Source organism: Pezoporus wallicus, unplaced genomic scaffold, assembly GCF_028554395.1.
Source record: "Pezoporus wallicus isolate ANWC-B61680 ecotype Strahan unplaced genomic scaffold, APGP_CSIRO_Pwel_v1 contig_5552, whole genome shotgun sequence".
Classification (NCBI taxonomy): domain Eukaryota; kingdom Metazoa; phylum Chordata; class Aves; order Psittaciformes; family Psittacidae; genus Pezoporus; species Pezoporus wallicus.
In genome coordinates, this window is record NW_026640754.1 from 4,678,929 (window position 1) to 4,706,838 (window position 27,910).

Below are 27,910 nucleotides of genomic sequence, written 5' to 3' on the forward strand. Positions count from 1 at the left end.
TGATAAAAATGGAGCAAGAAGAGGGAAGTGTTATTTGTGGAGCTACCAGCCACTGTAGGAGGCATGGTTAAAAATTGTGGTTCTTAAAGATTGGCTGTCTTCTTAAAAAGGTCTTCATAAAATGAATTCCCGGCAGGTAGCCCTGCTTCTGTCTCTAAATGAGCTCCTCTTTTCTTGTAGGGCAGAAATATGCTTTCTTAGGTCACATCTTTATTGGCAGTTGACTGTGTTTCTTGGTGATTATTCTTCCCTTCCCCCACCAGGGGACAGTGATAAAAACCAGAAGAAAAAACAGGGATTATTTTCAAGTAATGCCAGAAAGTTTGACTCCAGTGTGAGTCTCTGGGAGTGTCAAGCATTGTCCTATGTTCTCCCCAAAGAGATGCTGAGTGTCAGTATTGTCCAAGTTCAAGCTGTGGACTAAAAGCACAGGAGCTTCATTAGTGGTTTTGGATTAAGGAGTTCCTCTCTGTCCTACCCAGCTGCTCCTTCCCACTTCCATGTAGGAGTGCTCTCCTCTCTCAGTTGTGGTGTCACATGTGTCTTTGAGTAGGATGAGAGCCATAGTCCAGATTCAAACAGACAGAAAAGGCTTTCTGGGAAAAGGTGTTACTTGTAAGGCTACTGAACTCCTGGTCTTGTTCACAAACCTGCATGTGCAAATAGTAGCATTAGCATGCAACAAGATTTAGATGGGACTGAAGGGTGGAGGTGATGGAGTGAGAGGTGCTCCTTTGCCACTGGTAGAGCTGGAGCTGTGCTTTCTCCCTGGAACCCCAGCTGGCTCTGCTCCTCTTCCCTGAGCATGTCCATTGGTGGCCTTTCCAAGGTGGAGGAATATGGTGCCAAATGACCCACAGCAGGTATTAAGCCAGTTAACCCAAGTGTGAAGGCTCAGGCTGTCAAAGGTAACCAAGTGTCTGGAGAGATTTGCTTAGGCCAGCAGATGGGTACCCATTGCTCAGAAGCTCACAGTGGTGGTGAACCCACGTGGGATCTGGATGGCTTGGCAGCTTAGAATATGCTGGTAGAAGTCCACCTGTCCTGATACAAAAAATACAGACAACCTTATGTAGCTGCTTCTATGTGTAAATGTGCAGGAGAAGTGCAGTGTTAACATTGACCATTGGAATGGGAGATAGGTGCCTAGGTACTCCTGGTTTTACAGCCTGCTTCAGAGTATAACTGTTGATGTTTCATTCTCCTTAAAAGGACTGACTGTTTCTGCTTTCCTTTCTGCTGGGTAAACACTAGACGGAGGCTGGAGCAGGAACTTGGCGTGTCTGCTGTTTTGTATGGCTCACCCTAGTTTCTAGCTTTGTAGGTTTGTTTTATAATTAATGTATTCTGTTGGAGGATGAAGCTGGTTTGATGTTATGTGAAACATCAAGCTTAAAACTTTACATGTCTTTGCTGCCTGCTTTGGAGAATTTCAAAGGTCTTTACAAACTTGAATGACTTAATGGCAGAAGGTGCTCCTCCTACTCACTGATGGATGGACTAAGGGTTCTCCCACCTGCATCCATCAGAATAAGACTCCCGGTCACACCCGTTAACCCTGTTTAAGAACAGACAGAGGCTACGTTTAAGGCACTGCAGAAATTGGTGTTTCTTTTTGTACAGTTAAATCATCCATTTGACAGCTCTGGAGGAAGGGGAGATGTGGCATCTTCATTTCCCATAGGCAATTACTCAGTTGAGTTGACTTGGTGTTTTCATCACAAGGATGTTGGTGTGCAACGGCTAAGAAACCCCATATGTTTTAGCACTGTTGTGGTCAGTGCTGTCCTGATGCAAACAGATCTGGGGGTGTCTTCTAAAGACAGCAGGCATTATTTCTGTCAGCATGTGCTCACAGAGGAACACAGGGTGTGTTTTGATGAGCAAAAGTATGCTGTGCTTGCCCCTCTGTGAAAGACATTCCCCAGAGGATGCCCACCTGCAAGTTATTTTTAGCTGTGTTTGGTTTTACTTTCAGATAAACAGATCTTGGAGCCGCTTCTCCTTTCTCACAAGCCAGACCTCTTTTCTAGCTACCTTGGATTAATCTGCCTTGGTGTGTGTGATGGGTGTGAAGGTGTGTGCTGACAGCTGCAGGTGCTAATCTCAGAGGAGTCCCAGCACGATGAAAAGGAGATGAGCACTGCAGCATCTGTGGGTGAGCAGTGGGGAAGCCCCTGGGGACATGGAAGAGAAGAGATGACAGGCTCAACTCTACAGTTTTGGGCAAGACCAGCTTCCTTGTAGCAGCAATGTTGGCAGCTCTTTTGTCTCCTGAAATGCATTGCTTTTGCACAAAGGCAGCTTCTGTTTCTTCTGTGTTGCCTGTCCCAAGAGGGATTTGTTGCTGCTGCTTTCGAGACAACTTTTCTGCCTTCCATCTAATTTGTTCATTCACATGGGCTCTAAATTTGTTTTAGGGGGCTCATAATCCAGAAGACAACTCCCACTGCTAAATGGGAACACTCATCTATTGAATGCTGAAGATGATGCACAGCGCTTCCAGGAATGGTGTCAAAGTGCATGCATACTTAAAGATATCTTACAAAGAAACGCATCTAAGATAATCATTGCATCTACTTGTTTCTTCCTTGAGAGATGAATAAAAATTTGCTCACTTTTTCAGTACATTGCCATTTGCATTCTGCAGCTCTGACCCAACATGTAGTAGGGGCAGATGGTACAGATCTCCCATACTCATTCTGCTGCCTAGAAGAGGATCATTGGTGCCAAGTGGAAGGGGCTGCAGTGGTGTGGTGGCTGCTCGCTGCAGCTCCAGGGGCTGAAAAAGCCGTACCCACATCACCCGCACCCAGAAGCAGCCTCACTCTTGTACAGAGAGGGGATTTGCACAGGGCCCAGCTGCTGTTGGGTCTTGGGTTTGGCTGTTTTTTGTGTCTGACGTGAACCCGAAAGGGAGCTGAGCAGTTGCAACTATTTTCTGAGCTATTTTAGAAACTCATAGTTACTGGACAGGGCTGTGGCTGGAGCACGAGTGACCAGCTCCACACAGTAGTAAATAAAATGCCAGTGTGTTTGCTAAGAGATTAGTGTGAGCATGGCTGCTGGTAAATTCTGTGAACACATCAAAGAGCCTTATTGTTGCACTCAGGTTTTAATTCCTTATTAATTTCAGGAAATACATGTCCTCAGAGCAATGAGAGGAAACTTTGAACGTTTTTCTTCCTCTTGTGCTGGGTGTGGGCTTGGTACTGCCTAATTGTTAGTCTGTCTGATGCCTGTACTCCCATAGGAAGCAAGAACCCATTTACATTTGTGTCATTGCTGTGTGCTTTCAAATACATGACCTGCTCTTTTTTTTTCTCTTATTTTTTATGTTTTAAGATCAAAGGTGACAAGAATAGCAGAGCAGAGAAGTCAAGAATGATGAAGAGAGCACAGATGTGAAGAACAAAGGAGAGAGGAAGGAGCTGAGCCTGGTGCGGAGAGGGAAAGGAGAAGAAGAAGCCTAAATGCAAGTACTTGAACATAGAAATGATGGGTTGCAGGCTGCTTAACAGGAGTTTAATGCGGTACTGTAATCTGCATCTAGTGCCAGTTGGTGCTTCCAGAGCGGTGCCTGAGATAGGTTAATGTTTTGAAAATTTTCTGCCTGAGGTTCAAGACTTTGGACTCTTGTGTCAATAATTTACAGCTAAGAACAGGGAAGTGGCAGCAGGGTCACGTGTGTGTGTAAGAGAGAGGGAAAAAAAGCCAGTTTGAGTCTCGACTGAATAATATAATGTGGCATGGTGTAGCTGAAGGGGATGTGAAGTGCTCACTTCCTATTTAAGCAGTATCAAAATGTAAAGTAGCAGCTAAAAAATCAGTGACTGGGTTGATCAGAGAAAGGTGGAGGGAAGGGTTCGAACGACTCAGCCAGAACCATAAACTGAGTTCAGCTCTGGGGTCCCCAGCACAAGAGGGACATGGACCTGTGGGAGCAAGTCCAGAGGAGGTAACAAAGATGCTCAGAGGGCTGAAGCACCTCTGCTCTGGAGACAGGCTGAGAGAGCTGGAGTTGTTCAGCCTGGAGAAGGCTTTGGGGAGACCTTAGAGCAGCCTTCGAATACCTAAATAGGGCCTACAAGAAATCTGGAGAGGGGCTTTTTACAAGGGCATGTAAAGGATAGGACAAGGGAGAATGGCTTGAAACTGAAAGAGGGGAGATTTAGGTTAGATATTAAGAAATTTTTTACTGTGAGGGTGGCGAGACACAGGTGCAGGTTACCCAGAGAGGCTGTGGCTGCCCCATCCCTGGAAGTGTTCAAGGCCAGGTTAGACAGGGCTTTGAGCAACCTGGTCTAGTGGAAGGTGTCCCAGCCCATGGCAGTGGGCTTGGAACTAGATTTTCTTTAAGGTCCCTTCCAACCCAAACCAGTCTGTGATTCTATGAATTGCTGTGATTTAAAATGTATTTTTCATAATTTTATTTAAATTTGTGGGACAGAATCGGCCATTTAAAAGCACTCTCATTAGCAGGTGCATCATTTTAGCTAGCACAGTGATGCTGATGCCTTCTGCATGTGAATTTTTGTTACAGTTTTTTTCTTGTCAGAAAAAGGTCTTGTGCAAATGCGGGTACATGGTCCAAAGAGGTCTCTACAGGAGTGTAATTATTTTTCTTTGTGGCCTCTGGTATTCTGCCTGTATCTGCAGACAAGCTTTTGTGACTATGATGCATCTTCTTCAGGTGAAGGTTTTCCTAATCCTGGCATAGCAGAAGAGTGTTTTCTGCCATAGAGAAAGCTTTATCATCTCAGTTGCTCTTTGGGGAGGCTCCAGCACAGATACAGAGCCACTGTTACAATTTTTTTATACCTGCAAAGCTGTGATAAGTCTGTACTGTGCAGAGATGGGGGAGCTGCCTGGGAGTTCTGCCTGGAAAACTTGTCCCTTGTTCACTGCAGCTCCTTCCGAGGTGACAATGCCTGTCGAAAGGATGCGGATGCGCCCCTGGCTGGAAGAGCAAATCAACTCTAACAGGATACCGGGGCTGAAATGGCTAAATAAGGTAAGGGGGGGTACATGCACATGCATGTGTTCGTGTGCTGAAGAGGGACTTTATAGCAGTGCCTGAGGTTTAGATGGCTAAACCAGCTCATTCCTGGTTTTCAAAGGGGTGACACAGGGAGGAAAGGCAAAGCTGAATGCTTCCTGCTGAACCTGTTCCTCCAGCCTTGCCTGCCAGATCTGAGGCACCCTGTTTTGGCCTGGTGGATCTGTGGCTCCTTTGAAAGCATTTTCTAACTCTTTGTTGTTGGAGCGAGCATTTCTAGAGACTCCACTAGGTTATTTTTTTAAGCTGGGAACAGATTGCTCACCAAGTAACGTCAGAGGGATGTGAACAAAACGCTCCTCTGAGGTGGAAAGCTATGTTCTGTGTTAGACTGTGAGTTGAAGCAATGATCTCGTGTTTCAGGCTTGTGTGACTTCTCTGATATTCCTCAACCTGGGAGAAAATGGGGTGACTTTTCCCTTGCCAGACCCAAACCTAATATTCCTGGTCCTGAGCTCGTGCTGAGAGCTCTAAACACTTGGAGATCACTACTGTGGACTCCAAAATGTCAGTGCTCAGTTTGATTTTTCAGTTGTCTCGATAAAACCAGGGAGTGTATTTGAGACTTTGAACTGCAGTAAACCCTGAAGTACTGCATATGTTATGTGGTATGCAGGAGAGCAATTTGCCACACTGAAAAGCATGAAACAGTTTGGGCTACAGAGGCTACTTTATTATCAAAATGGGTGGAAGTGCACACAATCAGGTGCAGAAACAGGAGGTGCCACTCTGGTTAAGATACTCACCCATTTAGTCTGGTATCCTCCCTGTAGTAGTAGTTGTGGTGCTCAGGTGTTAATTTTTAGAGCTGAAAAATGGCAATTAAGATTACTGCTTTCAAAGCTAGAAATATTTGTGACTATAAAATTTTCAGGAGCCCTTTAAATTTCAGCTACAAATTTTGTTTCTCAGGAACTTCCTGCATCAGCGACTCTCACGTGCTGTGGCTGGGTAAATAAATATTGCTTTATCCATTCCCTAGTTAGCTGCCCTGTGAATTTGAGTAGGTCTTTGTTCTTGCATAATGGGGTCACAGATGAAGAGGAAGAAGAGATCAGTTTTTGCTGTTGTCCTTGTAATTTAAGTCCCACATTTCAGGTCCCTATGGATTCTTGTCCTCGAGTATCTCTACTTTGGTGTCAGGTCTCTCCTGCTGACAGCCCATCTCTGCCATCCTTTGTTGAGCGTTCCTGCCCAATCCTGAAGTAATTTCTCTGTCCTTAATAGGGCACAGTATTTCAGATTTGAGCATACTGCTCTTAAATATTATATCATCTGTAGGTTATGTTCATGTAACCTCTTTCAGTACACCCTGGGAACATACTTTCCTCTTTTGCTCCACAGTGTGAAAACACTGCTGCTGTGCTAAGGGCTTCATTTTGACAAGTTCGGCCCACCAGCCCATAAAGGCGTTTTGCAAGGCACATCATGTTGGTTAATGTTCGTATGTCTCTGATCTTGTTACAGGGGGTTCTGCTTTCTACTTCTGGCATAAACTGTTAGCATGCAAGAATCTGTAGAAGATTTTGTTTTTAGCATAGTCTATACTGACCAAGGCTTTTCTCACAAATAAAGTATTTTTAATTTTTTATTATTTTGTCTAAAACAAAGCCCTGGCTCCTACCAGGAAGAGAATACCAGGCTAAGTGGCCTGCCTTGACGTTTAGTGAAGTTGGATTCCCCACTTCTACCCTCTGATTTGGCGTCATTCTGGGTTGTCTTTACTGTGCTCAGCAAGCTAATTGCACTTCTGAGTATTTCTGTTTAAAAATGTTTAAACATTCATTCCAACAATGAATCATTAAACCAAAAATATTTCTATTTTTGCTGTAAATCCTGACCATAAACAAAGCCATGCATGGAATCAGTGATACAGTGTCATGTGTATCACAGCCTGTTCTTTACTCGGAGAATAAACTCTGGAGTCTGTAGGATTTGGGAGTTTGTGTGTTTTAAACAGAGTTTGGCAAAGGACAGCTCACAGTACAGAAGAGGTGGGTCAGATTAGCAAGAGAATGGCACTTGTGTGTGTGCAGCTTTTAAGGAAGTAAGATTTAAATACTGTAGAAACAAATCACCTTTCTGGGTGTGTCACCGGCTGTCTCAGGGGAATTTTTCCAAACTGAGAAAGGAATTAAACCTCTCTTGGTTAAAAATGACAAAGTGGGTACAGGTGAGTCACCTAATTCCTTCCCTGACTGTCAGTTGATCACATTATACCTCCTTTGTGCCCCCTCCAGAGCAGACCTGTCTCTGTAGGGTTTAAAAAATAAAGATCTGTGCACCTCACTGATGAAAATGTTATCCTGCTGGATGACATGAGGGAGGAAGGGAATTTCTTTACCTTCCCAGAGAGAGAACTGGGAGGTGTGAAGGAAATTACATGGTTCAGTAGAGGGCAGAGGTGGTGTGAGGAGGGGGATGAGAAGTCAGTGTTCCTCGTGGAGCTGGAAAAGGAAAATAGAGTGGAAACATTCAGAGTAGCTGTAACAAGAGTTGAGGGGCAGCCTGCTGCTTTGATGGATGCTTGGAGTACTGCCCTCCAGACAGATGCCGCTATTTGAAATTTGTCCTATGACTTTGTAGCTAGTATGTGATCTCATGCTCACTCACCTGCTTGGAGCGTTTTACAATGCTAGGGTTGCAAATGTTTGATATTACTTTCCACTTCCTGGCTATTTCTAAGAATGTGACACCTTCCCGTGTTGATGTCCTCACTGGAGATTGGTAGCAATTCCTGTTACACTGCAAAAGCTTTGTGGGTTGTGCTTTTGGCTTTAGGTGTGGCTAATTTTTTAATGGAAATACGAGACTGCTACACAGATATCCAGTGATGGAGTTCTCTACCAGGTGGAACATGGTTTTCCAAGGCTTAAGAGAAAGCACTGATGAGACTTTTCGTAATAAGAAAGCACTAACTGAAGAAGGAGATGGGTAAATGTTTGCTAATGTATGAAATCTTAATTAGTATTTGTATAGAAAGCATCTAGATGAACTAAAGCAGAACACATAGCCACTACAGTCAGCAGTCTTGCAGGGTTTCAGAGAAGATTAGATGTTTGATAGTTGATAAGAAAATCTGTAGTGTCTGTATAGATAAGTAAAATTATGTATGTATTATAAGATCACAATGCACGTGGATTCTCTTATTTTGTTATTTATATTATAATTAGTTAAATGTCCGTCCGCTTCAAGACATCTGGGATTGGGCGTAACGTTCTGTAATAACCAGAAGCACTGTAATGAGCACTTAGAATGCCATTGAGAGTGTCCTGGCACCTTCCTTTGAAGCTGTAAATACGGTTGCTGATTGCAGGATGCTATGTCTGGAGTCTTGTTCAGTCTGCTAGTTCTTATAGAATTTTTTCAATTATCATATGGAATACGAACCCCGTGATAAAACTTCCGTAGCATTTTGTAGCATTGTTCAGTCCTCTCCCTGTCACCAAGCATGAGAAGACTTTTTAATCTGGTAAATTCTTAAAGTTCTTGTTAATAGAAATAGTTTTCTTTGGAAATACGATTTTTTTCCATGTTCATTATACTCTGTGGGAGAGCAAAGGCAATGAAGTTATTCTAGCTCTGATGAATACAATAGTGCTGTGGACCACAGGATAGTGGGGTTGAGGCTTTCCTTAGACCAAATCTGCTTGGGGAAAGAAGAGAACATCTCTATAGGATGATTTAATTGTACAGCGGGGGAAGAGTAAGGAGGCAAAAGGCACATGAAAGAAGTGATGGGAATAGATTAAGAGCAGGAATGAGAGTGTGAGGGCTTGAAAGGCAATGAGGAAGGTGTTAAGTCTGTGCTTTCAGCAAATTAAAGAAAAGATGAAGCCAAGCAAGAAGGGAAAAATGCAATCCCAAATAAGTGAAGGTAAATGAGAGAAAGGATTGAAGACAAGTATTGAAGGACAATACAAAACGCAGGAGCAAAAAAGGAAAGATCACATGGAAAGGAAAGGAAATAAACCTAACCTTGACATGTGAAATATTAACCAGACAGACAAGGAAGAAAAGTGGTTGTTGGAGAAAGGGGAAAGGTCAAAGGATTCATCTCACCCGACCACTGACATCTGCAATGCAGTCGTTTAAATGAGAGCTGCCTGTCTAGAGTTGTTTGCTGTCATTGGAGAGAAATAAGCTTGTTTAGGGTGCAGTTCAGTTGGCGTGGCTTAGGTGGCCTCCTCAGGAGGAGGCTACATTTTGCCCTGGAAGTGCTTTTCACAGACTGACAAGTAGATCTAAACGTGTAGTTGCAGTGTTTATAGCACAATATGCCTGCATATGAAGGCAGATAATTATTCCCCTTAATAGGGAAGAAAAACAAGTGTTGTGGAACAAAGTTCTATATGGCTTTGCAGAAATGAGCATGAAGAGTTCTGAATCAGCCCTGTGGATCAGCACACATTTGTTCTGGTGTTGTATGACATACAAGCACATCTGATGCAGCATCCATTTGGCCCAGTATTCTGTATGCTAAGTGCTGGTGGGATGAGTATAGGAGACATCCTGTTCACCCTGTGAAAGCCCTTGGTCTTCCAGAGCTGGACCTGCATCCCAAAACTATCATTGTTAAGTCACCAGTATACTATCTTCCATGAGTTTTTCTGATCCCACTGGGAATCAGTTTATACTTCCACTACGTAAGGCATGTCCTGGTTTAACTGCATGCTGTGTATTAAAAAATAGTTTTAGAAAAAGCCTTCCTTTGGATTCCTTTAAAAGCATGTCTCTTTGGCCTGAAGTCTCTAAAGTAAAATACATTCAACTGTCTTCAGTGCCACCCCTTCAGATGCGTGTCTGATGTTTTTTATCCCTGCTGGAGAAATGTGCACAGTTGATAGATTCATATATCCATTTGCTTGGCAGAGAGATCCCTTTCCTTTAGCATCCTAATATTTTACTGGCTGAATGCTAAATCCCTTGAATTTGCTGTGTTCCTGTTGTTGTTTAGTTTCAGATGTAATTTTTCTAATCATAAGAGTGTGCTGCCAAAACTAGCCTTTGTTTGAATGTTTAGAAATGTGCAGCACTGCATGTTTTATCCATGTGTCAGCTTGGAAAGCTGCCAGGCTCATCATTCATGAAGGGGCTTCTGAGTATTTCGTATACTTAGGGCTGTATTCCGTGTTCTGTGACGCTAGTGGATATTTTCCTATTGACTTCAGTGACAACAGCACTGGGTTAGAAGGAAGCAAAACACTTGCAGATGCTGGAACTGTGCTTTTAAATAAGTGACTTAAAGTTATCAGAAGATCACTCAAGTCAGTCAGTGTTGGCATTTCCTGTTTGTTTTCCCTTCCAGGAGAAGAAGATTTTTCAGATTCCCTGGATGCATGCTGCAAGACATGGGTGGGACGTTGAAAAAGATGCTCCCTTATTTAGAAACTGGGCAATTCACACAGGTATTGGAACCCTCTTTCTGTAGGACAGATTTTCACGTTGTTTTCCCTTTAAAGTTACATTTTCATTCTTGTCTTTTCTTGCACTCACACAGAAAGTGAATCTAAGTTTCTAGATCTGTGGGAGGCTAAGTGCTTTTTTCAAGGTGTGCAATACTCTCCGGCTTTATTGAAGTGCCATAACTCAGTTGCATTGAGGAACACGGTAAAACTTAGTTGATTTAAATTAAAAACAAAATTGTCAGTCAGTGAGCACACTCAGCACTTTGTAGACTCGGGCCCTTGAGCTTTATATGCCTTTTTATGGATTTGAGCCAGGCATAAGGTAAATGCTGTGCAAGCTTTTCCACATTGTTGTGCAGTCACATCTGAGCTGCAGTGTCCTGGGTCTTTCTTGAGCAGAAACTGTTCATCGTGTGGTCTAGAAATGTGCATGGGAATAAGATCACAACACTGTCTTGCATCCTCAGCTATTGTGTAAATGTTTGTCATGGGAACCGAAGGCTGACAGCTTGACGTTAACCTACACTGTATTAATTTGCCTTAGGTTCTCAGTTGCAAGTCGTGTGTGCCTAACTTTCTTTTCTTGCTTAGGAAAATACCAGTCAGGAGTAGATAAACCCGATCCAAAGACATGGAAGGCAAACTTCCGTTGTGCTATGAACTCTCTGCCTGACATAGAAGAAGTAAAGGACAAAAGTATAAAGAAAGGAAACAATGCCTTCAGGGTATACCGGATGCTGCCGTTATCTGAAAGACCTTCCAAAAAAGGTAGAGGGGAGAGTTTGTTGACATGAAAATGGTGGTGGGGACATTGTTATTATTGTGGGGCCTGCAAAATGTGCCAGTTCTACTTCTGTGTGAAGCTGAACATTTTTATCCTGATATTCCCCAGAACTTCCTAACAGCTGTATGAAAAATGGGCTACGTTCAGTTAGTTTCCCTGAGCTGTAACCTGTCCCACTGTGGTAAGATTCCTCTCATAGCTCTGAGAACTAGAAAAGTTCATCATGAAAGCTGAGATTCTGTAGATGGGGGCTGTATCAGGAAAGGGTTCTGTAGCAGTTATTATAAACTCTTGACATATTTTGGGCCCTGTATATATTCTCACATGCCCTTTCTGTGTGGCTAAATTTATGTGTGAGTGAGAGCAAAAGAATTTGGCTGCAAACGTTTCTAATTCTCAGTGCTATCTTGTATTAGAGAGATTGGAGAAATTCCTGGGGCATGTCTGTGCAAACAGTGGGGTAGAGCTGAGCTTGCAGTAGCAAGTCTGAGCTTCCACATCAGGGTCTGTCAGGTCAGAGCAGGGCAGCAACACGAGGGTCTGCCAAGGCACATGACATTGTGTGAAGGTTGTAAGCTCTGTGATTCTCAAGTCACCATGATTGCATAAAATACTTGTGCATGAATTATAATACACCATCCCCCTCAGATTACAACTGTTCACAAAAATATTTGTTGAAGTTTATTGTGATCTCTTTTCATGTTATATCAATGAACAATCTGCCTTTTTTTTTATAGCTGCAGTGAGAGTGTCACAAATGTGATGAGACATACATTTAGCTTTTTCCCCTTTTAAATATTCCCCCCCTTCTTTTTTTTACAGTATTGCTGCTTAGTTTGTCATTCTTCCACATTTTTCACCTTGATTTCCTCAGTCCTATCATAGTTCTTTTTTTGTAGCCCTTTAAAAACAAACCACAAAGCCAGAATGTTCAAGGTGAATTTTTGACTGCCCAGGCCTTAGGGGATTTAAAATCAAGCAAAGTGTGTTCTCACTTTCCTAGGAGGGGCTGCCATTTTGAGGCACCTTTTGGGGCTATTTGCTGGTGAATATACAAAGTGTGAAGGATAACTCGCAGTACACAGGACTTTAAGAAATCTTCCTCTGTTGTTGCAGGAAAAAAACCGAAGCCCGAGAAGGATGACAAATTCAAACAAATTAAGGTAAGAAGTGGCTGTTTAATAGTGCAGAGCTTGTGAAAACAATCTGTTGCAAATTTTTTTAATAGCCCCAATAGTTTATTGTGGCGGATATTTGCAAATCTCTCATGCTTGTGGCTTGGTTAAGTAGCTACAGTTACATGGGATGTTTGGGTTCTTTTTAAACGTGAAGGCGGTTAAAGCCATGACTGACGTCATCAGTTGACACAGCCCTTGTGTTACAATGCCTGGAGGTTGGAAAACTGGCAGCTGCAGCAATACATTTGCCTTTTGTTTGTCTGTGTAAGTAGAAATACAGTAATTATGGAAGGAATGCTTCTGAACAATGGAGCTACCTTTTGGAGCAATTAATTGCTGTGTGTAAGGCATTGGAAATGCATTTTCTTTTAGGCAAAGGAGAGTTCTTCCAGAGCTGCTGCTTCTGTTCCTATTCTGTCAGTCAGAAGACCTCAGGTGTAAAGCTCCTGGTGTAAAGTCACTGCTGGAGATTCCTGCTTGTTCAGAGCATGGACCCAGACTGACGTTACCTTTCCCTACAAAGCATGGTGTTTTCTAGCTTTCTTACTTCTGATGAGCGCCTCTACTAGGTGTTCAGTATTACACACAGGCAAGATTTCGTCTGCCTTATATTTTTGCAAAGGTTTGCTTTCAGCCTTCAGTAAAGTTGCTCTCTTTGGGTTGCACCTAGCAGCTGTGTTTGCTGCAGAAGGGCATGTCAGAATCCTGCGATTTTTAAATTGCTTTGAAGGAACCACTTTTTAACCATCCTACCTGGGTCATGCAGCCACATGTGCTTGTTATAACATGACTGATGGTAGCCTGTGTTTGGCCGGAGCCAGTAAACTCCTTTGGTCAGAGCAGAGCAGTGTGTGGTGCCTGCTAAAGCTGACAGTAGCAGTTTGCTAATTCCCCTCCTTCATAATCTTACTTTCAATTGAAATATAATATTAAATGCATTAAAAGCTGTAGAGGTGCTTGAATGATCTTGTCCTCTTCATTAAGATTAATCTCGCAAATAGTCATTGCTGAGGGAGTCCCAGTGATGCCTGGCAGATTAGTACATGTGGCATTACACCTGGGAGTAGGTGCTGGCGGGGTGATGCTCACAGCTTTTGGAAACACTTTCCTCCTGCTTGGTTGCCCTGAGCTGCACAGAAGCATTAGCCAGGTGATGCGGGAGCAGTGAGCTGAGCTGGCCATGCCTCCAGCACAGACAGTTACTAGTGATACCTATTACAAGCATACAGCTCACCAGCCTGTGACTGTGGTATGGCCACTTGGCTCTTGTGGGCTTTGAGCTGGGGCCAGGTAGTATTCCTGTCTGTTTCCCCTTATTCTGACAAAGGTGTACACGGGCTGGCTTCCAGATATGCCTGGATTTTAAAGCAGGGGCTCCTTCCCTGCTCAGCTACAGTTAGACTGACTATTGAATGTTGAAAGCTTTAATAGTGGAGAAGGGTGGTGGATAAACTAATGCAAATGCACATTTCTGAGCATTAAAAGCTGCTTATAATTGCTTTGCTTGGTGATGTGAATTCCTGAGATCCAAATTGTGTGTTTTGCATTGAATGTCTTGCAGTTACTGTAAAAACCTCTCTTTAGTGGAGCTGAGTGGGATTCTGCTCCATGATCTGCCTGGTAAACTGCCATGGGGCAATATCAGCAGAGGGAGAAGATGAGGATCCAAGTACAGATCTGCAAAGGGACTTGAGCATAGCAAGAGTCTCATGTTGAGCTCCCGCATTGCCATTGGTGCACCCTGTGTGCACCCACAGCAACAGTGGTAAGGGTGAGGAGCCCTGCCAGACCTTGCTGAGCTTGAGCAGCATGCTTGGAGTGCTCCCTGCTTGTCCCCGTGGATGTGAGAGACCTGGGTCTTACCAAATCCCTGCTCTGCATTAGGCAGTGGGGGCTGCAAGCATGTTTCCTGCCTCACAAATGTCTCTTTACCACTGAGCTTCTGGGCAAATGGTGTCTCTCCATTGAAAGAATGAGTTCTTGACAATGGGAAAAAGCCGTAAATGTCTAAATAGCCCAGATAAAAATAAGCTCTTTGAAACATTTCAAAGGAATGAGCTGCCTGCCTTATCCTAGATGTATCCTTTTGACTATGCATGTAGGTCCCTATTGAGACATTTTTCAACTCTGACACCTTTCCTCATGTATTTAGCTTAGGCTAGGCGTCTGGACACTGAAAATGTAGGTAATTTAACACCAGCTGTGCCAGTGTCCAAGCCTCTTTGCGGATCTGGCATCATCACCCAAGTTCCAAGATGCATATTTGTTTCTGCAGCTCGAAAGGGGCTACTGAATAAACTTCACGGAAACCAAGCCTCAGCAAAGCTGAGCAAAGTTCTGCATGTGCAGCATTCCTATGGGGCAGCTGTATTTACTGGGGCATTGCACAACACCAGAGGCTCAGGGCTGCAGCATACAGCCCTAGCTGTCTCTTCAGTTGTGATCCTCAGTGAATCAATAGCAGCTAATTCTATCTTTTCCAGCTCTCCAGGTCTTTGACCTGTGGGTCAACACAGCTGGTGCGGCTCCTCAAATACCTAGTTGCCATTAATACTAGCTTTGCACATTTGTGATTTGCAGAAGGGCCTTGGGAGACTGGGCATGTGTTTGCCTCACTTGATGGCTGGGAAGGTGCAAACTTGTGTCGAAGTGACAGCTCATTTTGAGTGGATCACAGTCACAGCATGTGGCATCCAGAAAGGCCTGTCATGCTGTCCGCAGTTTTTTTTCCCTGTGATAACAGTTCATATCATTAGTACTGTGAAGGGCTGGCACCACAAGTCCTGCGGCTCACATTTGCCCTTCTCTTGCCGAAATGCTTTAAAGCAGTGAAAATGAGCATGGTGTGGCATCACATCCAACTGGCAGCCCTGCACCTTTCTGTGGGTGTCTCTGGGTCAGCAGCAAGGTAAAACTTGCCTTGCAGGGCTGGCATAGCCGGACCAGGGTAAGAGAAGACTTTAGACTTTGTAACCGATAACCCTGTAAGGGAGCCAGTACCAGGGAGGAAGTTGGACCTGTAGATAATTCTTGAGATGTGTTTATAGCTCTTTAAAGAAAACCTGAGTTTGTGGAATTAAACATTTTGGTGTCTATTCTGGAGGGGTTCTTTTAGATTCCTGCTCGAGTGTACCAGACCTACAGAGATGTATCTTGTAGACAGCTCAGTCTATGTAGAACAGGTGGTGTTTTCCCAACGCTATTGCCCTGTGGTAATGTTTATGATGCAATCTAAAAGGCTGTGTTTAGTGTAAACACTTTGGTTTGCTTTTAGGCTTGCTGCAGAGAAAAATTAAGGTTAGGATTTAGTAATTGCTGTACAGAAGCTTTCAGTAAGAGATACAGCGTGTTTGGAAGGGAATGAGGATGAATATTAAACAGAGCATCATTTTAAAGCAATGTTTCTTCCTTGTTTGTTGCAAATGTTAATCTCTTGTAGTAAATAGCACATTGATTTCTTGCTCTCTGAAGGCTCACTCTAAATCTGAACATTAAAAATAGCTTTCATCTCAAAGCAGAAGGTTTGGAAATGAGTAGACTGGCTTCTTCTCAGTGAACCAAAATAGTCATTCTAAGACCGTGTCTAGCAGAGAGCAGGAGGTATAATGGCAGGCAGAAGCAATATGATTTATTACTGGCACAGAACAAAGAGATGAACTGAGTCCAGGCTCCTAAAATAAATCAAACCTGACCCAACTGTACTGTTTTCATTCTAGCAAGAGCCAGTTGAATCATCTTTTGGGATTAATGGGTTAAATGACGTCACTTCTGACTATTTGCTGTCCTCCAGTATAAAAAATGAAGTTGACAGTACAGTGAACTTTGTAGGTAAGTACTTCTATGCTTTTCTTACATGCTAAGCATACAGGTGACTTCAGAACTCTTTTGACTCTGCCAGACTCAGCTGCCATCAGCATTTTGCACTTTGGAGAAGGTTGTGCTTGCAGTCAAGTTGACCCATTTTTCACTAGCCTGAGCCACATGAGGTCCTGGTTGCAGGTCAGCCCCACCATCTTGCAGAGGCAGCAGCACTGTAGCGGTGTGGTGGTTCCCCTCCAGAGTAAAACATTTATAGACATGCTCAGGTGGCTTTTCCTGACATGAACCTATTCCACAGGGTAGTCCTCAGCTATGAGAAGACTGTAGCCAATGTCATGTGGGAGTTAAGCTGTAGTGAGCTTGTGGTTTCCCATTGCTCAGAGCAAAGGTTTGTATAGGGTACTGTTTCATTTGGGAGATTAAACCTGCAGGCAAGAGTGAGGGATTTGGTTTTTTTTTTACTGGAACCTCAGTAGCAGAGTTAATTTTTAATGTCACTGAGCTAACAACAAGGATCAGTGAAGACTGCATTTAGAAACTGGTACATTAGGAATTAGCTGTCATCTCAGCATATGAATAATTGGTTCTCAGTAGAATTAATTGGGCTGTTTTTTGACAGCTCTTTTTGGTTGAGGTTGTCACAGCAGTGAGGGCTCATAAAAATGTGACCCATATACCATTTTTACTAGAATTACACTTTTATATATGACGAACAAGTGTTTGAAAGATATGTTAGTCTTCTGCTTGTAGAGATGGCAGAAATTATGTGCAGTGACTATTTTTGATCCCCATTTCGTAGGTTGCAAGGCTTTGCATAGTCATTCCCCTCAAGTACTTCTGTGGCTGAAGAGTTTGTGAGTAGTCTTCCTCTCTTTATGGCAGTTCATTTAATCATCTGTTGCTTTGTAAGAGTGTTAGAACACAGTTGTCACTTTGGCTGTCACAGAGTTTTATAACTTGAAGGGATAGCACTATAGTGCTATTAGTGCTTCCTGTTTACTGACTGACTCATTAAGAAATTTGAAACACCCCCAAGGCCACTATGCAGTCCCAGGGAAGAAGTTTTGCTTTATTTTACAGTCTTAAAGTCAAACAAAGATTATTTAAAAGTAGTCTTTGGAAAATACCTGGTGTTCCCCAAAACCCACTAACATCATACAGTCATTATGCTGCAGACACCTTGGTTTTCTACAGTACAGTGAATCCCAAACTCCTGTATGATTTTATGACGAGATGAATGCATGTTGCACCTTAGGAGATCTCAGCAACAGTTTACAGGGCAGGACTCATAGTAGCAGCATCAACATCTAAGAGGTCTGTTGTGGAAACCAAGCAAGAGATTCAGAATAACAGAACTGAATTTGCATCTTGAGGGCATTGTTTTTCCTCTGGACTCAGAGAGTCCAGTTTCAGGGGCAAGACAGCAAGGCTTGGGTGGGTAAATGTCATCCACTGTTTAATGGCTTATGAAGTGTGCTGCTTATGCAGGCTGGAGAGAGAAGTCCTTATTTAGGATTGCAATTGGGATTTTAATGTAAATAGGGGAAAAGGCTGAAATAGATCTGTTCTGCAGAAAGGAGGGAAGACAACTGGATGAGAGGAGAGGCAAACAGCACCTGTAGTGTTTCTGACATACCTGCAGTTCATGGGAAGTTGCAGCATATTGCCCAAGTGAGCAGTAATTTTTGCTGTGCAAGTTATCTCTTGGGGTGGGTAAGAATTCGTCAGGTATTGAGGAGAAAGATAAAGCAGTGCAGATGGCTTGGTCATACCCTGACAGGGTTGCACAATATTGGTTTCACCCAGATAAAAATTCACTCTATGTATGTGCGCTCTTGCCCCTGCACCCCACTCAATAAAAGACTGATTGTTTCAGAACCAGGAAAGGTGAAATAGAGTTGAAATAAAACGTCTGGAACAAAATCCCAGTAATTGTAGTGATTCAACTTTAAAAAAAAACAACAACTCTCCAGTATTTATGTGATTTTCTTTATGCTGGAATTGTATCATAAAATACATGCCTAGGTTTGGAGGATTTTCTAGTGGTTACAAGGCAGTTCACAAAGTAAAATAATAGGCAGCTTTCCCCTGGGAGAAAAACTTGTCACTTTTGAAAAGTTGTGTTCTAGCCTTGTCAAATGATAGAAGGCAGGAATGATTGTGTGTATATACATGTGCATTCATGTATATGTATCTTAGTTCATCCAGGAGCAGATGCTATCTTTTGACTTTTTAAAAATTAATAATTAGAGTACTTGTATTACTTAACAGAAGAATTTCAAGATGCACTGGGTTTCATTGCCTGCGTTTTTCCAATCATGGGTTTAGAGAAAAATGTATTGTCTGAATTTCTAACAACACAGCACCATGTTTATACAGAGTTTGTTTGTATGAAGATCGCTCTTTTTGAAGTTTTATGCTCCAGTGAAAAAATATCTATAGTCCCTCCCTTTCTCTTGAACAACTGTGGATTCAGGTTCGCCATCCTCTGAGATGGCTCCACCACCATGCAGTCTTCTGACCTAATAGTGACTTTCTGCTCTGTGCTGGATTAATGCAGTTGTCATGTGTTCGTATTGCTGGGGCTAATGGGGGAGTTGTACAAGACAGAGGAAATAGTCTAAAGCAGCTCCAGAGAAGTGAGATTCTGGATTTTGCTACTCTTTGACTCAGTAGCTTCTTGGTACCTTGGATTATTCCCGTTTCAGAAAGGTGTTGCGTACCACAATTAATGTCTGCAAAGCACTTCAGGGCACTTGCAAATCATCCATGGTGCCTTCACTTTGTAGAAATTAATTATGTTCCTCTGGTATTAAATAGCAGGTACCTGGGGGAATAAGAAAACCCTCTCTTAATAACTAACCAGACTGTAGCTTTCTGTCACAGACCATGGGGATTGCAGACTACAGGTACAACTGTCTTTCCACATATTATCAGTGGTATTGCAAGGATGAGTGAAAATAATAATCTAATTGGAGGAGAAAATTTTCACAGATCCATGTCATGCATAAATCAGTCATGTTTTAGATGACCATGTGGCCAGCTTTTGCATGCCATTTCTGGTCTTGTGGTGCATAATTTACACGAGAGCAGTATCCAGAGGCCATGGGATGTTGGCAGCTTGCTTGGTGAGGATGCTTTCCCAGATCAGGAGAGATTGCTGTGGTCTGTATGTCCTGGTGAGACCACATTTATGGGTGGAGGAGGAGTGTGGCTGTGGTCTTCCTTGCAAAAGCTTTTGGATAGCTGGAATGCCAAGGAGGGCTCAAGGGTGTTATGTGTGAGAGCCAGGGGAGAGCTGGGCATTTTCAGTCATCACAAGTCAGGAAACAGAGGTCTCTGAAGGTGATAGAAACTAAGTCAGTCACATGAGTTTCCTTTAAAAGTGCCATTGAAAGCAGATGATGGGCATGGAAGAGAGTGCTGAGACAAAATTGAACTCACTCACATACCAAGTGTTCTCCAAGGACAGACTCTTAGAGATCCAGCGGGATTGAGGTGTGATGAGTAATCAATTTTTATTTCTAACCCTGAGTTGTAGGACAGCCTCACCTTGATGGCAGCAGCGAGGAGCAGGTGATAGTTGCCAATCCTCCTGATGTCTGCCAGGTAGTAGAAGTGACAACAGAAAGTGATGAACAGCCCCTCAGCATGAGCCAGCTGTACCCCCTGCAGATCTCCCCTGTCTCCTCCTATGCAGGTAAGCATTCTAGCATTTCTTTACACTCTTTTTTGTCTGGAAGACACTGAGTAAAAGGAGGCTCTTCCAGGGTAGAAATATATATTCATCCACATTCTGCATTTTTAATGCAACTCAAAAACTCACAGTCCTCATTCCACCTGGGGAAACAACTCTGCACATCTGAGGTGGGAAATGTAAGCTGCAGATTTTAGCCTGTGACTAATGGAAAAAGAACCTTTTTAGATGTAATGCAGAGAGGTCTTCTCATCTTTTATTAGAGGGACGTTTTCAGTGGTACAAATTATGTGCTGCAGATATAGTGTGCTCCCTTTGCCCCTGACTTACTAAGGATTAAAGGTCTTCTCTGCCTTTCTTCTGCCTGTTTCCTCAGTGCTACCGCAGTGGACACAGAGTGCTGAGGGCTGCACTAATGTTGTATAATGTAGCCGTGGAGCTGAGGCCCTGGGGGAGTAGATCTGTCTTGTTACGAGTAGTCTGCAGACTAGAACAGCCATGTAGTGGCTGATAACAAGTGGTCCTGAGAGCAGCAGAGCTGTGGACATCTGGCTTCCAACATCTGCCTCCTTCTGGGTTCACTGATATCTAAAAAAGGGTGAGATAACAAGCTTTCCCCTTGCACTGCTCCCAGTCAGGAGGTGCTAATGGTTTCTCTTTTTTTGCCCAGGGCCCCTTATTTTCATTAAACTGGTAGGAAATTCAGAGCCTTTGGCACTCATTTATTCCTTATCCAAGTCCAACAGTATGTTCAGAAGTTGTAAGGGCAGAACAGACATAAATGCACATGTGGACTATATAGAGTCCCTGCAATCATGTAAGCCTTATTTCCATAGAAAGCAGGACAAAGCCACATTTAAAAGTACAAGTTGTTTCAGATCCAACTTGTCCTTCCTTTTTTAACATGTTGCTAACTTGCAAACCTCGGGAGACAGGGTAGAAATACAAACGTCATATTTTTAAGCAAACTTAAGTATTAATTGTTCCCCAGGCAATTTACTATTTTACACATGGTTTTGCCTTTGACTCATTAGGCTGAAATTACTTCCAGATACATTTTATAAATTACATATTTATCAATTTTTATCTTTGGGTCCGAGTGAATAATGTTATGTTCTTTTGAATAGCCTCCAATGTTAGTCTCACACATGTTAATAACCAGTTACGCCTCCCAGTGTGTTTAGTCTGTAATGGCCAAAGCATTTAGAAGAGCTTTGCAAAGTGTAAGGCAGGGAATGAGGGTGCTTTGACTTATTAGCAGCTGGGAGGGGGGGCCTTGTGGAAGTCATGGTATTTGCTTGGGCTGGGATGATAGAGAAGGGTGGTCTGGTGACAGGAGAACCACCCTGATATGAGCAAATCATGAGCTACCTCCCCTAAAGTCAATGCAGCAAGCCTGCATAAGGAAAATGAGACATGGATGAAGTACTTCTGCTATCCTCTTATGTTGTCTTAGTATCCTGGTGACCTTCGGCTGGCCTAACCTATACCAGGACCTGCTAGCCCATAACTCGGTTAACACTGAGATGATTTCAAGCCACTGACATACTTCTGAATGCATCTCAAGGCAGTTCTTGTTGATCCTGGTTACTCTAGCTAGAGGCCAGTAAGAAGTGGAGTACTGCAAGGGTCAGTCCTCGGCCAAGTCCTGTTTCATGTATCAGTGAGCAGAAGAGGTGTTGGGGTACACACTTGTGAAGTTTACAGGTGATACCAAAGAGGGGACAACAGTCATTATGCTTGAGGGCAAGGCCACCATCAGAGACCTGGAGAAACTGCAGGAACGGACCAGCAGAAACCTTACCAAATTCAGCAAGGACAGATGCCAAGTCCTGTACCTGGGAGGTACTTGCAGTAGTAGAGGCTGGAGCTGATGGGATGGAGAGCAGGTCTGCACAAGGCGGGTGGGCAGTGAACCGAACGTGAGACAGTAGAGCACCCTAGCCACAGAGAAGGCTACCAACTTTCAGGAGCATGGCCAGGGAAGTGATTAGCCCCCTCTGTTCAGCAGTAGTTACGTTACTTTCGGGTTGGGTCCAGTCTTGAGCCTCCCAGTCCAAGAAAGACACAAACAAAGGGGAGAGAGTGCAGGGAAGGGCTACCAGATGATAAAGGGCTGGAACTCCCTCTGTGAGGAGATACTGAGGGACTGAGGCTTGTTCATCCTGGAGAAGAAACGGTTTTGAAGACCTCATAGCAGCCTGCCCCTACCTTCAGGGATGTTATTGAGAAGATAGAGTCAGGCTCTTCACAGTGGTGTGTGGTGGGATGATGAGGCATAGCAGGAATAAACTGAAGCAAAAGAACTTGGTCCAGCTGGATACAAGAAAAAAATGTCACGTTTTTCAGCACAAGCACTGACAGGCAGTGGAGCAGGATGCCCAGGGAGGCTGTGCTGCCTCCATCCTTAGTGGTTTTGAAGACCTGATTGGATAAGGTTACAAATAACCCAACCCTGTCCTATAGCTGGCCCTGCTTTGAGCAACAGGTTGAGCTATAGATTTCCTGAGGTCCCTTCCAGCCCAAATTGTTCTGTGAACCTTTATTTCTGAAGCATGCATTTGTCCTTGAAGCAGGAGAGAAGACAGGGGTCTATGGTTTCTTAGAACCCTGAAACTTACAGGACATCTTGTGACTATTTCTGGCTTTGTCTTGTTCCACACAAACCCTTGTGAGAACAACAGGAGGCTCATGGTTTTGCTGGGTTGAGCTGCCTGCTCTGTCAGGTGCTACTGCTGAATGGGAGGAAAGAATATGACCATAGCAGCTGTGCTGGAACAGTTAGCTTAGCTCTTCTGAAATGAAAATAACAAAAAGTAGTCTGAGGTTTCAGCTGTCCTGCATAAATCTGTTTTATTTCAAAACCACCTCTAGCTCCTTTCTGAGGTTACTCAGGCAAATGGTGTGAGTGGCCCTTGTGAGTTTTCTCATATTTCTGCTGATGTCTGTGAAAGTCATTTTTTTAGTACCAGGGCTGTTGTCAGCCTCCTCTTGTGTTTGACACTGATTCAAATAATCTTTGTGATTGAAATAACCTAACTTTCCATGCCCGAGTGATTAGTTTCCCTGGCTTTGCTAACTGTAGTGCTATCTCTTGCTCAGCATTTTGTTATGTATAAACACCAAGCATAGATTCCTTTTCAGCTGCATCACTCTTTTTTTGTTGCCACATGTTTCTTCATGTCAAGGAATATCTTTTTTTTTGTCTGTAAGTGGATTCCTTCTATTGATTCTATCTCTGGGGCCATTTTTTCTTTACATGGATTAATTTCTGCCTCTCCTCTCCCCAGTATAGTTTACTTAGCCAGATTAATCACATTGGCACATCTCTCTTTACCTGGGTCAGTGAGTGAGAAGCCCTGTAGAGTGTTAACTTCACAGGACTTCACAGTTAGATTCAACATTTCAGACTGCTCCTTTGCATGCTGCGGCAGAGACTCTGGTGTAGGGGAGGTACTGGCTTTGGAAGTCATAGTCTGGAGCAGCTTGCTACCTCACCTCAGAAGGACTGGATGCAGTTTAGACCCTGAGGTCTGACTATTGACTTACAACCCTCTGCCTAAACCTAATGCTTAGCCTGAGAGAACAGCAAGGCACTGCCAGTATCTCTGAAGATGTGGAGGGGCACAATCCACGGTAGTCTGTGCACCCCTAGCACTTACGTCCAGTGCACAGCATCAGGTTGCTCTCTGGGAGGGCAGGATCATGGTTTATGGTCACAAGGATGCAGGGGCTGTGCAAAGCAGTCTGCATGGGCTAAAATGCGTAATGCAGAATGGAGAGTAGAAAATGGGACTTCAGAGCTTCATTACCTGCTACAGTTACTCATCACATTATGCCATCAACCTTGTAATTTCTGTGTTCCTTTTGGCTTAAGGTGTGGATAAGCCCTCTCTGTTCAGCCATGGTGCGGCTTTTTCAAATGCTCTGGGTAGCCTGATACATGCCTAGGAAACAGGACACATGGGTACAGAACCCCGTGAGCTGAAGGGGACCTGCAGTCCAAGCCTCCACTTTCCTGGGTGAGGGTCTGGGCACTGGGCAGCTGTGCTGAAGGCAGCAGCCATTGCTTCAAAACTGGTTCTGAAAAGAGGGGTTTGTGCCCTGTCTCAGAGGCGCAGAGCCCCTGGGCCAGGAGCCTGACTCTCAGGCACTGGGAGACCTGTGTTCAGACGCACATGGGCTTGAAAATACAGCCAGAATTCCTGGATTTCAGTCTCCTCTGCAAGTGAGGGATACAGCAGCAGGGGAATGGCTATCCTGCTGAAGCTGTGTGCTCCTGTGTTTGTGCTCTGGTTGAAGTGAGGACGGTGAAGGAGGCCTTGTACAGTGGAGGAAGGTGATGGGGCTGGAGAAAGCAGCATTTCTTCTTGCTTGAGTGGTGGGTGAAGAGTTGAGAAATAAGATGGGGGGGGCGCAGGCATGGGTGGCAGAAGTGAAATGAGAGCAAAGTATAACAGTAATGAAGCACCAGAAGTCACAACAAGCCCTTGAGGCGGCAGGCTGAGATAACAGTTCATGAAACAAAAACACACTTATCTCCTCTGGGATGGAGTTATTGCTGGTTTTGAAGGGAGATAAAATAAGGATTTGGACAGAACTTTGCTCTTTGCCAGGCCTGAAGCAGGAAGAGGGGGCATCCTTGCTTGCCAGAGGCTCTTCCTTCTGCTCAGAATGCACAAATCTACTTCATCCCTCTCCATTGCTGTCTTGTCCACGGTATAGCCATGCTAACTGTGATAACCATGTAAATTTACCTCAGTTGTTCAGTGCAGCTGTGCTGTCTAGCCCTTGGATCTCTATTGTGAACCGTTTTTTTCTGGTTGTTTGACTTGACTCTGCTTGCTTCTACTTGTTGGAAATGGATCAGATCTCTTGAGCTGGATTTTGCTACTGTAGATAGAATAGTGCAAGTTTCATTTTTGGTTTTGTTTTGTTTGACAGAAAGCGAAACAACGGACAGTGTTCCAAGTGATGAAGAAAGTGCAGAGGTAAGAGTTTTCTGGGATTTTAGCACCTTGGAGCAATGTCTCAAGAACAGTGTCCTGGGATATTCTTCCCCCTCCTAATAGCTGGGGAAGAAAAACAAGCCAGGAAGATTCAAGGGAGACAGACATTTTGATGATTGTCACAGAATGAATCTGTACAATTTCTTTCCTCCTCATCTGTCCAAACTACAAGGAGATTAATTTTCATCATAAGATGTTCTGGAGAGCCATCAATAGTCCCAGCTAGTTTGTTAATATGATGCACTGACATTGCTGGGTAGTGAGCATTTCATCTTGGTTGAAACCGTGCTCACTTTGTTTTCCTTAAGTGGCTCCTGAACTCTTGCAGTTGGAGGAAATGCTTACACGTATAGTAGAAATGCAGCTTGAATGTTTGAGATATGTGAGGCAAAAAACATTCCTGAGCACTCATTTGGGTATTGCTGGGTGAAAGCAATCAGTGGAACAAGATCCTTTGCAACACCAGAACTTGCCTTTTTCTTCTGAGGCTGATATCAAGTGACCGGACCTGCTGATCTCCATGAGTACACTAGATGCCACGAGTCCCCTGAGGGCACTTAGAAGCCCTGTGCTGCAGCTGCATTTTTGCAGGAGGGCTCTTGCAGATCTCTCTCCTGCTGTGCCCTCAGAAAGCCCCTGAGCTCTTGGAGAAGTGCAGGTTGTGTGCAGCTGTGTAACAATACAGCTGACCTTCTTGCTTTGTCTCTTGTGCCTTGGTTAGGGTGAAGACCATATGTAGACTGCCAGTAATGACTCCCCAAACCTCATCTGACAGAACATGCCATTGTGGCATATGTGATGGGGAAAGGACTGGAGGCACATCTTTCCTTGGTGACCCTCTGCCTGTGATAGGGGACACACCATCAAGTGACAGTGATTTTCCTGGCAGCTTCGCCAAACTGTGTTGAAAATTTGGGTGGTGCTGCTTGAGAGGTCTTGGATTTCTGTTGCCTGCCTGTTGGCAAGGGCATACTGTCTCTGGTAATGAACGAGACACTTTTGTTTGAAGTGTTTGGTCATCCATGTCTATTTTTGTGTCCAGCATACTGGGAGTAAGGCCTTTATTTTCCATCAGAAGAGTGGGCAGAACCTCTTGAGTGCTGGCAAGCCACTAGGGTTTAAGCACACTTCAGAAAGGGAAGTGTCTGAGAGCAAAGGCATTCAAAGCCAGTGGCCAGAGGCTCTAAAAGCCTTATGCTTTTAGAGATGGGGTAATTCTTGTGCAATTTGTGAGTGTTTCTGTCTTCATCTTGTTACTCAGAGCACTTCTCAAAGTTGCATTTGCTCATGTAGTCTTCCCTCCTATTTCCCCCACTTTTCTAGGGACGACTTCATTGGCATAAGAGAAACATTGAAGGCAAACAGTATCTCAGCAATCTGGGAACGAGGAACACTTCTCATATGCTTCCGAGCATGGCGACTTTTGTAGCCAACAAGCCTGACCTCCAGGTCACCATCAAAGAAGAAAGCTGCCCACTGCCTTACAACAGCTCCTGGCCCCCTTTCCCAGACATCCCTCTGCAACAAGTAGTGTCCACAGCCTCCACGAGCAGCAGCCGGCCAGACCGCGAGACACGGGCCAGCGTCATCAAGAAAACATCAGACATCACCCAGTCGAGAGTCAAGAGCTGCTAAGCCTTTGACAGTGTGATTTTTTTAGCTTTCTTTTGTTTGGTTTTGTATTTTACGTTTCTCTAGGTGAGGTTCATCCCTTGGCGCACACAAGACAAATCTAAGGTAAAACCTTGGCAATATAAAACATTGCTGTGTCCGACTCTGCTTGCCAGAGTGTTTTTAACTCAGGACTCCAGCCGTCAGTATGTACACCTGAACCCAGGTGGATTTCCAAGGTTGCTATGTAGGAAAACAACCCCAGAACTTTGGCTCACTCGCAGGTTCCAGTGTTTCATAAGAGGACCAACCAACCACAGGGGAAGTGGTGCTGCTGCGCTTCTTGCTGTCAAGGCTGTGATGGAACTGAAAGCCTCGGAATGGAAGAGAAAATGTGAACTAGCTGGAATATTTTTAAATAAAGAAAAATCTATTGTGAATATTGTACATAGTGCAGTACTAGCAACGTTGCAGTCTGCTTCTGCACCTTATTAAGAAAGCACTTACAAAAGGCCTTTTATTACCTTGCTCTACTTAATGGCACATTGAAGGTCCCTCCCCACCTGTATTCTTTTCCAAGGCTATTCTTGCTAAAGTGTCTTTAAAGAATAGAGGAAAGGAAAGGAAGTTAAAACTTCCCATGTGGATTTCATATGTTTTAAGACTGCTTTTATCATGTTTGTTTCTAATCTGCTATGCTTGAATGCCGCGTGGTACAATAGGAAAAAAGAAAAGAAACCTATTACAGAGATATTATGCAAATTCCCAGATTTAAAAAGGAAGAAGAAAAATAATTCTAACCAGAGCAAGCTTTTTTATTTTTTATACAGGGGAATATTTTATTCAAAGTAAAATTCTAAAGTGAATATAATTTTTTTTAATCTTTTCTACAGCAAATTTATAATTTTCAGATTCAGTCCTTGGTTATCAGCAGTTATTACATCCTTGTGGCACATTTCTTTTGTTTTTAATTTTGTAAAGGTGAAATAGCTTTTATGAGCTCATGTAGCAATCAGATTATCCTGTGGATTGATAATAAATATGGTATATAGTTAAATTTTTAATAATCCTCTTGTTGGTCTCTCTTTTTTTAATCTTTCAGAAGCCCCAGATGGCATGGGTTTGACAGAGGAGTGAGACCCTCTTGGAGTGAGCAATAGTGTGAGCTGTCTTTACAACTTCTGGAGTACCCATCTAACAGGGTAGGAAGTGCAACTCCAGGCAACTCAAGGCAGAAAAAGGAACTAGAGGTTAAAGGTGGTGGACTCAAATTTGGTTTCACGTGCAGAGGCTGGGAGTTGGGGTGCCTCTTCTGCTGTTATTCTGTGGCTGGGCTTTGAGCATG

The 27,910-nt window shown here is 43.6% G+C and overlaps 1 protein-coding gene across 7 annotated transcripts in view; it reads left to right on the top strand.

The window, feature by feature from the left end:
- Positions 1–27,632, top strand: part of IRF2 (interferon regulatory factor 2) — a 42,108-nt gene extending 14,476 nt beyond the window's left edge. For 2 of the 7 annotated variants that reach the window (XM_057420386.1, XM_057420387.1), the window contains exons 2-10: positions 3,346–3,479; positions 4,922–5,014; positions 10,368–10,467; positions 11,059–11,235; positions 12,368–12,414; positions 16,146–16,257; positions 19,784–19,948; positions 24,890–24,936; positions 26,278–27,632. In XM_057420386.1, coding sequence (XP_057276369.1) covers positions 3,474–3,479; positions 4,922–5,014; positions 10,368–10,467; positions 11,059–11,235; positions 12,368–12,414; positions 16,146–16,257; positions 19,784–19,948; positions 24,890–24,936; positions 26,278–26,589 — 1,059 coding nt within the window. In that variant the 5' untranslated portion in view covers positions 3,346–3,473 and the 3' untranslated portion in view covers positions 26,590–27,632. Of the gene's footprint in view, positions 1–3,345; positions 3,480–4,910; positions 5,015–10,367; positions 10,468–11,058; positions 11,236–12,367; positions 12,415–16,145; positions 16,258–19,783; positions 19,949–24,889; positions 24,937–26,277 lie in introns of all 7 variants that reach the window. The other 5 variants (XM_057420388.1, XM_057420390.1, XM_057420391.1 and 2 more) reach the window with 5 other exon arrangements.
- The last annotated feature ends 278 nt before the right edge of the window (positions 27,633–27,910 follow it).